Source organism: Gavia stellata, chromosome 15 (assembly GCF_030936135.1).
Source record: "Gavia stellata isolate bGavSte3 chromosome 15, bGavSte3.hap2, whole genome shotgun sequence".
NCBI classification, from domain to species: Eukaryota; Metazoa; Chordata; class Aves; order Gaviiformes; family Gaviidae; genus Gavia; species Gavia stellata.
Window position 1 is genome coordinate 3,185,513 of NC_082608.1, and position 10,063 is coordinate 3,195,575.

At 46.2% G+C, this 10,063-nt stretch overlaps 1 protein-coding gene across 1 annotated transcript; it reads left to right on the plus strand.

Annotated features, from left to right (window-relative positions):
* Positions 1-333: 333 nt before the first annotated feature.
* HSDL1 (hydroxysteroid dehydrogenase like 1) lies at positions 334-9,412 on the plus strand. The gene is made up of 5 exons (XM_059824686.1): positions 334-362; positions 1,389-1,621; positions 4,965-5,410; positions 7,362-7,589; positions 8,519-9,412. Exons 2-5 carry the CDS (start codon positions 1,393-1,395, stop codon positions 8,618-8,620), a joined length of 1,005 nt encoding a protein of 334 aa, XP_059680669.1. The 5' UTR covers positions 334-362; positions 1,389-1,392; the 3' UTR covers positions 8,621-9,412.
* The last annotated feature ends 651 nt before the right edge of the window (positions 9,413-10,063 follow it).

Consider the following 10,063-nt stretch of genomic DNA (forward strand, 5'->3'; position numbering starts at 1 on the left):
CTGACCCGAGACCCGGGCTGGGCCGGGGGCTCCGACCCAGGCCCCGGCGCGCGGGGTGGGCGGCCGCTCCTGGCCTCGCCGCGGTACCTCCCAGGCAGCAGGAGTCGGCAGCCACGAGGGACTGGACAGGACGGAGCAGAGCAGAGAGACCCCCGAGCCCGATCCCGCCGGAGCGGCCCTGAGGCGCGGGCAGCCGCGCTCCCCGCCTCAGCCGCCCCAACCGCCGCCGTCGCCATGGCGACGCCGCGCACAGGCCCACAAGGCCCCGCGGCCGCTCCCGGCGGCCCCGCGTAGCGGCGCAGGTAGCAGCGGGCGCGGGGGGCGCGGCGCCGCCGCCGGAGGGCCCGGACCCGCGGCCGCGGGTGAGGCGCGCCGGGCGGGTAACAGCCCCTCGGGGCGGCGGCTCTGCGTGGGGTTCCTCCCGCGGGCCGCGGCTGGGGGCCTCGTTTCCCTCCGTTACAGCCCGGCCGGGGCCAGGGAGGGCCCCGGGCAGGGTCCGGCAGGGCCGGGGCCGAGCGAGGGGCCGAGGCGCCGGGCCAGGCCCGCTTGTCGCTAGGGCTCGTCGGCAAGGGCGCGTCCGGAGCCCGCTATCCCTCCCGGGAGGGGTGAGGCCTGCGGCCCGGAGTGCGCTCGGCCTCGCTGGGCGAGGGGAGGGCGGTGTGGAACGGCCCTAAAGCAAGTGGCGGTGAGCTGCCGGCTCCGGCGGTGGGTCGGGAGCTGCCGGCGAGGCGGCGGTTGAGTTTTGTGCTTGTTTGAAAATATTATTCGCTAGCAACAACCCTGTGAGGCACTGCAAGCTTTCTATTGAAAGCCGGTGTGCGATGTGACATTAAGGCACGGCACTGTCCCGGGGTTCAGGGATTTTCAGGCTGTAAGGACGCGGGAGATGTGGTGCATTCGCTGGGAAGGGGTTTGTGCTTTGTGATAGTGCCGGGGCCTGAAGTTATGCTTCTGTCTTTGAGCTTGCTTTGTCTCTCACGTAGCTGTCTGTGTTTGGAAGAGGGTGTTGTTCCTTGCGTGCTCAGCTCTCTCCTGCTGGTTATCCGTGCCTTTTTTGTAGGTGGATCTTAATCTTCCACAATTAGTTTTTACATGTTGAGCTTCCCTTGTCTGCTTGGGCTTGTTTTATTGCAGTATCACTGATGGGTGTTAATGCAGTAAAACTGACTAGTAGCTAAACCTTGAATAAGGGCTAAACAGTAGCTAAACCGGTGGGGATGATGGTAGGTGATACACAAATTTTAGCAGGCTGACTTGTGGCTTTTCTGTGTCAAAACGGTGCTCAGAATGTAACGTGCTGAATCTCAAAGGTTATTCATTCAGTCTGAAAAATTTACGTGGCCCGAGAGGCGATTGTAACTGCCTGTGTCTCTTTTATTTTTTTCCAGGCTTATGATCACCATGGCTGCAGTGGATCGTTTCTACCTCTTGTATAGAGAGATCAGTCGTTCCTGCAATTTTTACGTGGAGGCCCTGGCTATAGTTGGAGCTTGGTACACAGTCAGGAAGTGTGTCTCTCTTGCGTTTAACACTTACAGCATGCTTAGGTTGCATGTAATTCCAAAGCTGGGTGGCGAGATTGATCTTGTCAAGCGGTATGGAAAATGGGCCGTGGTCACTGGTAAGAGACTGAAGCAGTATATATATGCTTATGTTTATATAACATACTGTGCCAGTACTGTAAAACTTGCTAGCTGATATTGCTGGGTGAGGTTTGTGTCACAAGCTGGGGCCTGCATTATCTCAGGTTGCAAGTTAATCTGCTTGAGCAGTGACAGTTGTTCAGTGCCTTACTAAATTCAATTCTTCAGGAGACGGGCAAGCTTAATATGTTGACTGAGTGCTGGGAAAGAATCACAGAGCATTTTTTCCCAAAAATTGCAAGGTACACCCCAAATGCATACAAGCGTAGACAGAGATGCAGACAAGATCCTTGTTTTGCTGTGGGCTTTTTACCAAGTTCTTCAACAAGGTTCATGTCATGTGCCTCTGACATCCTCGCCTTTCATTAAGGTTCTACTCTAAGCTCTCTGTTGTTGTCATAGAAAATATAAAACTTGTATGGGGTGGGATTGTGGAAACACGGTGGGATGACTCACACAACTGGAGTGCTGTAATGGATGGCTATAAACTCTCCAGAAGGGATAGGCAAGGAGGGAGAGGTGATGGGGTAGCCGTGTATGTTAGGGAGTGTTTTGATTGTCTAGAGCTTAATGATGGTGACAATAAGGTTGAGTAAGATGGGTAAGAATCAGGGGGAAGGCCAACGAGGCAGATACCATGGTGGGAGTCTGTTGTAGACCACCCAACCAGGATGAAGAGGCAGACGAAATACTCTGTAACCAGCTGGGAAAAGTCTCACAATCACTAGTCCTTTTTCTCGTGGGGGACTTCAACTTACCAGATGTCTGCTGGAAATACAATAGAGCAGAGAGGAAACAGTCTTGGAGGTTCCTGGGGTGTGTGGAAGAGACCTTCCTGCCACAGCTGATGAGGGAGCCAACTAGGGAAGGTGCCCTGCGTTGTTTGCGAACAGAGAAGGACTTGTGGCTGATGTGATGGTTGGAGGCCATTTTGGGCATAGCGATCACAAAATGATAGTTTTCAATTCTCAGGGAAGTAAGGAGTGGGGCTATCAGAACGGCTCCCTTGGACTTCTGGAGGGCAGACCTTGGCCTGTTTAGGAGACTCGTTGACAGAATCTCTTGGGAGACAGTCCTGAAGGGCAAAGGAGTCCGGGAAGGCTGGACATTCTTCAAGAAGGAAATCTGAAAGGTGCAGGAGCAGGTCGTCCCCATGTGCTGAAAGATGAGCCAGTGGGGAAGAAGACTGTCCTGGCTGAACAGAGAGCTTTGGCTGGAACTCAGGAAAAAAAGGAGAGTTACGAACTTTGGAAGAAGGGGCAGGCAACTCAGGAGGACTACAAGGATGCTGTGAGGTTTTGCAGGGAGAAAATTAGAAGGGCCAAATCCCAAATGGAACTTAATCTGGCTACTGTCGTAAAAGACGTTAAAAAATGTTTCTATAAATACATCAGCAACAAAAGGAGGGCTAAGGAGAATCTTCATCCTTTATTGGATGCGGGGGGAAACATAGTGATAAAGGATGAGGAAAAGGCTGAGGTACTTAATGCCTTATTTGCCTCAGTCTTTAATAGTAAGACCAGGTGTTCTCCAGGTACCCAGCCCCCTGAGCTGGAAGACAAGGATGGGGAGCGGAATGAAGTCCCTATAATCCAAGGGGAAATGTACACCATTTAGACACACACAAGTCTCTGGGGACGGATGGGATCCACCCAATGGTACTGAGGGAGCTGGCGAAGTGCTCACCAAGCCACTTTCCATTATTTATCAGCAGTCCTGGCTAACCAGAGGGGGTCCTGCTTGAGTGGAGGTTAGCAAAATGTGATGCCCATCTACAAGAAGTGCCGGAAGGAGGATCTGGGGAACTACAGGCCTGTCAGCCTGACCTCAGTGCCAGGGAAGGTTATGGAGCAGATCGTGTTGAGTGCCATCATGCGGCACGTATGGGACAACCAGGTGATCAGGCCCAGTCAGAATGGGTTGATAAAAGGCAGGTCCTGCTTGACTAATCTGATCTACTTCTATGACACGGTGACCCGCCTAGTGGATGAGGGAAAGGCTGTGGATGTTGTTTACCTGGACCTTAGTAAAGCCTTTGACACCATTTCCCACAGCATTCTCCTGGACAAACTGACAGCTCATGGCTTGGACAGGTGCACTCTTCACTGGGTAAAAAAACTGGCTGGATGGCCGGGCCCAAATAGTTGTGCTGAATGGAGTTAAATGCAGTTGGCAGCTGGTCACAAGTGGTGTTTCCCCAAGGCTCAGTATTGCGGTGAGTTCTGGTTAGTGTCTTTATCAATGACCTGGACAAGGGGATCGAGTGCACACTCAGTAAGTTTGCAGTGACACCAAGTTGGGCAGGAGTGTTGATCTGCTGGAGGGTAGGAAGGCTCTGCAGAGGGATCTGGACAGGCTGGATCGATGGGCTGTGGCCAATTGTATGAGGTTCAACAAGGCCAAGTGCCGGGTCCTGCACTTGGGTCACAACAACCCCATGCGACGCTACAGGCTTGGGGACGAGTGTCTGGAAAGCTGCCTGGTGGAAAAGGACCTGGGGGTGGTGGTCAACAGCCGACTGAATATGAGCCAGCAGTGTGCCCAGGTGGCCAATGAAGCCAATGGCATCTTGGCCTGTATCAGAAATAGCGTGGCCAGCAGGAGTGGGGAGGTGATCGTGCCCCTGTACTCGGCGCTGGTGAGGCCGCACCTCGAATGCTGTGTTCAGTTTTGGGCCCCTCACTACAAGAAGGACATTGAGGTGCTGGAGCGTGTCCAGAGAAGGGCGACGGAGCTGGTGAGGGGTCTGGAGCACAAGTCTGATGAGGAGCGGCTGAGGGGGCTGGGGTTGTTCAGTCTGGAGAAGAGGAGGCTGAGGGGAGACCTCATCGCTCTCTACAACTGCCTTGAAAGGAGGTTGTAGCGAGGTGGGTGTTGGTCTCTTCTCCCAAGTCACAAGTGATAGGATGAGAGGAAATGGCCTCAAGTTGCGCCGGGGCAGGTTTAGATTGGATATTAGGAAAAATTTCTTTACTGAGAGAGTGGTCAGACACTGGAACAGGCTGCCCAGGGAGGTGGTTGAGTTGCCATCCCCGGAGGTATTTAAAAGACATGTGGCTGAGGCGCTTAGGGACATGGTTTAGTGGTGGACTTGGCAGTGCTAGGTTAATGGTTGGACTTTATGATCTTAAAGGTCTTTTCCAATCTAAACAATTCTATGATTCTATGACAACTTTGTCTTTTTGTTGTGGTTTTGAGATCGCTATATTCAGTGCCACATAATTGTCAGAGATGGGAATAAAGCTATAATTGAAAGAACTGGCAAAAGAGAAGGCTGGGGCTGCTCTGATTTTTCACCTTGTTTTTTATTTTCTTTTATAGGTAGCACAGATGGTATCGGGAAGGCATATGCTGAAGAACTGGCAAAGCGTGGTGTCAACATCATCTTAATCAGCCGAAACAAAGAGAAGCTGGAGGCTGTATCTAAAAGCATAACTGAAACCTATAAAGTGGAAACAGATTTCATAGTAGCTGACTTCAGCAAGGGGCGTGAGCCTTACCCAGCCATTAAGGAGGCTCTGAAAGACAGAGAAATTGGTATTTTGGTGAATAATGTAGGAGTGTTTTCTTCCCACCCAGACTATTTTACCAACCTGTCTGAGGATGTGCTGTGGGACATGATCCACGTAAATATTGCTTCTGCTAACATGATGGTGCATATTGTGCTGCCGGGCATGGTAGAGAAGAAGAAAGGGGCAATTGTGAATGTTTCTTCTACAGCCAGTTGTCAACCGACACCAATGATGACAATTTATGGAGCCTCTAAAGTAAGTTGTGGTGTAATGTCTAATGGTTTGCACTAAAAAGTGGATGCATTATAGGTTGGTTGTAAACACATTCAGCAAGAATATCAAAATATACTTGAAAGTTTTCTAGGGATTTGTTCAAATATCAGAGGTGAATGTTGCATGTAACGTGCAGGAAATTCTTTTTCCTCACCAATACTGGGCTTTGAACCAGTCAGTGCTTTTTGGATTATGTGTGAACTGTAGCGTAACAGTAGTTCTAGGAAAAATGTTACCTTCCTCAGAGGAATGATGCGCAAAGCAAAGTGGCAGTTCTGACCCATTGAAAGGGTCAAGAATTTCATCTCTCTCTTCTTCAGCTGAACTCTGCAGACATACCTCAAGCTACTTACACGCTTGTATTTGGTAGAAGGCTTCTTGCTTCTCCCCAAATATGGTACAGACAATGGTGTGAAAAGAACTTTCCTCCCCATAATTATTCTTCCTGAGGAGATCCAGTCAATAATGAATAGGATGGGGCAGCTGGGTGATGCTGGAAGTATGAATGCACATAGGGATGCGGATTTACACTGGATGACTTGCTGCTGAATCCACAAAAGGAACCAAGATTGTAGAAGGATCTCGTCTTGATCTGGTATCTAAACATAAGTAGTTGTTGCTCCCAGCTGTCGGTGGCTGCCCTCTGCTGTAGCCTAAGCCCTGTGCAGCCTTGCTCCTGGGATAGCTCTTGCGAGTACTTCCTTTTGCCTGGAGCAAAACCAGCTCTTATTACCCCAAGGTATAAAACCCCATGCAGATTTTCTTCAGTGTAGAGACTGGCTTAAGATTCCTGTTTCTGTTGCAGAGCATCTCCCCCCTTGGTTATGCTAAGTGTATGTAGAACTGCTCTCTGAACTAAAACAATTAAAAGACCTGAATGAAAAAGAACAGAACAAACCCAAATGTACCAAAGTTTATTCCTGTAGCTGGCATCATTCATCCAAATCCAAGATCAGCAATCCAGTTTAAAGCCTGGCCTCTGTACAGTTACATTGGCACAGAAGTGGGAACAAGCTGCTCTAGCATCCTAAGCCTCTTGGTGCATTAACAGTGTATCATGTTTGAAGTGGTTGGTTTGGTTTTTGTTTTCCTAAAGCAGGCGTAAGAGCATTTGTAGAAGACGCTGTCCCAACAGTTTGCTGGGATCAGAGCTTTTGCAAGGCTGTTTGGTAGCAGAAACCTGTTCACTCACAAGTTGAGTCTAAAATGCTCTTTCTCGGGGGTAACTGGCTGTGCGGCACAGCAGTAGCTTCAGCTGGCATCAGTGTTGCTGGCTTGAGAAGACTGAGCCATGCTCATTTTCACATCTGTTTGATTCTAGCAGTCCCAGTTATCAGGCTTGTGCTTTTTTTATGTTATGCTGTAAAAGTAAAATGAACTAAAGGAGATAATACAGATATGCATAAAGAAATGCATGTTTATTTTGCACAAGGGAGTTGCAGGAAGTAATTAACCTAGCTTCCAGGGAAGATCAGTGGAGTATGAAATTCACCTGTAAATGTATTAAAAAATGGGACTTAATTTTGTCCTTTTGACAGTAGTATGTATGGTTAGCTTTGGAGTGTCCCTTGCAATGCCCCCAAAGTAAACAAGGTGTTTGTTTTGGATGAAATAAATGTTTATGTATTGTTTTTAAGCAGAAGTTGTCAGATTGTTTGTTAAATTCACATCAGAGAGTTAAGCAGTTGCTTTGTCCTGCAAGTTACTGTACTGTTGCAGGTTTTTAGCAAACAAACAACAAACAGAAGTGTTGGTAATGCTTTAGAAATGTGTATTTTTATACTATTTATTCAAGGTGGGTTTTTTTTAGCTGATGTGTAAAATATGCTACAACTTTTCTGTCATTTAAATAAAACTGAGCCCTAAGACTTTTTTTTAAAAAAAAAAAAAAAAAGAAAGAAAAAACATGTCTTTGCTGTTTTTGTCTTTCTAGACCTACTTGGACTATTTCAGTAGAGCGCTACATTATGAGTATGCCTCAAAAGGAATTTTTGTTCAGAGTTTAATCCCATCTGTAACTGCTACAAAAATGGCAACATGCAGCAGCGCTGTATCAAAGAGATCCTTCTTTTTTCCTTCTGCTGAAGAATATGCAAGTCATGCTATTTCTACTCTTGGGTTATCCACAAGGACTACTGGTTACTGGAAGCATGCAATACAGGTAACAGAATTCATTAAACTTTTGCATGTTTGTCAACAGAAGTAAACAAGCTGTTTACTTTCTTAGGAATCTGAGTGAAAACTATGCGTGTATTCTGAAAAAGTGCAATATATATTGTAGGACTTAAAGGCATTGTGCCATATTTTCTCACTAATTCTGCTTTAGAAAATTATGCTCAGGCATGCTTATTTTTAGAATGAGAGAATGGATCCAATTCCCACTTGAAATGCACAGCAAAAATGGGGAAGAGACAACTTTTTATTCAAAAGCACAGAGTATCTCATTTCACTCGGGGTGTTGCTGACTGGGCAAGCATTTCACTGTCTTCTATCAACAGAAGTAGCTTTTTTCAATCTTAATTTATTGAGTGTATTTCTGCTTTGGGGAAGAGTGGGCAGGGAGGATGGAATAATAGCAGAAAAAAAACCCCACATTTTTATCCGAAGCTACATGGAAGCAGGTCTTCCGTATGTTAGGTTTTCATTTTGGGGGGCAGAATGTGGGCGCCAGAATAATTTTATGAACATTGGTCATATCTTGTGTCCTGCCTAGTGGCTAGTATTAGCTTGAGTAGAAGGAATTGAAGAAGTGGGGATTAGTCCAAAAGGAATAAAAGAGACGGGAAGGACTCTGGCAAAATATGGCAATTGAAGGAAGTGGACAGTATTGCTGTTGTGAACTTGAACAAACCACTTCAGGATTTATTTGCAGAACCTAACTGTTAAGCTGTGGGCACTACTTCCAAAATGGCTAAATATGTTTACTTCTAGGGGGTTGAATTTAAGGCTTAGTTGCTTATGTTCAAGCAGGTTTTGCCTTGCTTTAGTGGTAATTTGAGAAACTGTTTCTTTACTTTAATGGAATACATCTTAATCTGTCCCTTCCTTTCTTCTTTTTCTCTTCTCCTGTCTCCCTGTGCCTCTCCACAGTTCACGGTGGGTGAACGCCTACCGGAATGGATCTGGGCATGGTTTACAATGTATCTTCACAGAATTGTACGCAAGAAAGCTTTAACAGGCAAAGTGAAATAGGAGCATCCAGATGACCTGTGCAACAAGTACTATATTCTGATGGGAATGCTGCAAAAATGTTTAGTGAACCTTGGTGGACTTACTGTAACTTACCCATACCTTGCTAAACAAGCTACGTGTAACCTAGACATAAGAAGTCTGGATCCTCTCTGTATCCTTGTGTTAAATAGCTCCTCCGCTGCTTTCCTCCATGACAAGGAGCTGATTTTGTTGAGGTTAATCTCTGTTCACTTTCACTTCAAGGTAGTTGGGCAGGAGCAGGTATAGTTTTAATTCTGACAGTAAATGACTGTCTTTTGCGTAGTGCTACATGGTATCAACTCGCAAAGTTGACATAATTTGAGAATTCTCCTAATCTGTCAGAAATGGGACCCCAAAAATCATGCTATTCAAAGACAATACCAGTTAACTGTATTGTTTCTTTCATACATAGTTTTGCTAAGTTTTCTGTCTTCTAATGGCAGATGTTTGTATGTTTTAAGTGCAAATGTTGTTGCTTTTGAATGATGTTATTTAAGGAACTTCTCAAAATTAGGGTGTATGGCAAGGTACTATTGACTTGGAGGTTGTTGAAAATGACTGAAAAGGCCTTACAGAGCTGTAAATTTGAAGATAAGCTTGTATGCTTTCTTATTCCAAGTGTGAATTATCTTGATAATACTTTATATATTGCTTCAGCAATCTGAAATGTGGCTGGAGAATTGAATAAGGAATGTAAAAACACATTAGCTAAAGAAAAATAATGAAGAAACAATGTTTTGATTTAAAAATACTGATTGGTTTCCTAAGATAATAAAAAAAAAAATTGAAATTTTGATGTTGTACGATTTTGATGCTTTTTAAAAATATAAATATGTTTATGCGTAGGTACTTACTAGAAGTCATCTGGTATCATATACTGCTCATAGGTGTTGCAGGCTCTACAGCTCAGGAAAGCTGTCCTTCCTGTGTATGCATAATTGCTACCTGGAAGAGGCACATGACTTAGGAAGAATGTTCTCAATCTTTTTGTGTTTTATGTTATCATGAGCTTGTTAGTACTGCTTCTGTAATGTTATACTGAAATACCAAACCCGTGAAATAGCCGTGCAGTATCTTACACATGGCACCATGACTCCAGCAGCATCCTCCCCACATTTGTGCTAGTATTTGTTACTTGAATGTTAGGGTGCTGTATTTCCTGATGGTGACAAGGGGAGGTCAGTACACTACACTCGCTTGCTCCCCGAAATCCCTACTGGAGGACATACAACAGTTCTGTTGTGTTGCTGAATAATGCAGTCGTGATTACAAAGTAGCTATCTGTTGTTCCTCCACAGCAGCTCCAGACCTGTGACGTTAGAACCTGGAGTTCTAACAGTGCTGTTCCCCACGAGGCCTTTACAAGTAGGTTTTGTAGAGAATAATTTAGTACTCATAACCATCCAGTAAGAGACCGGGTAC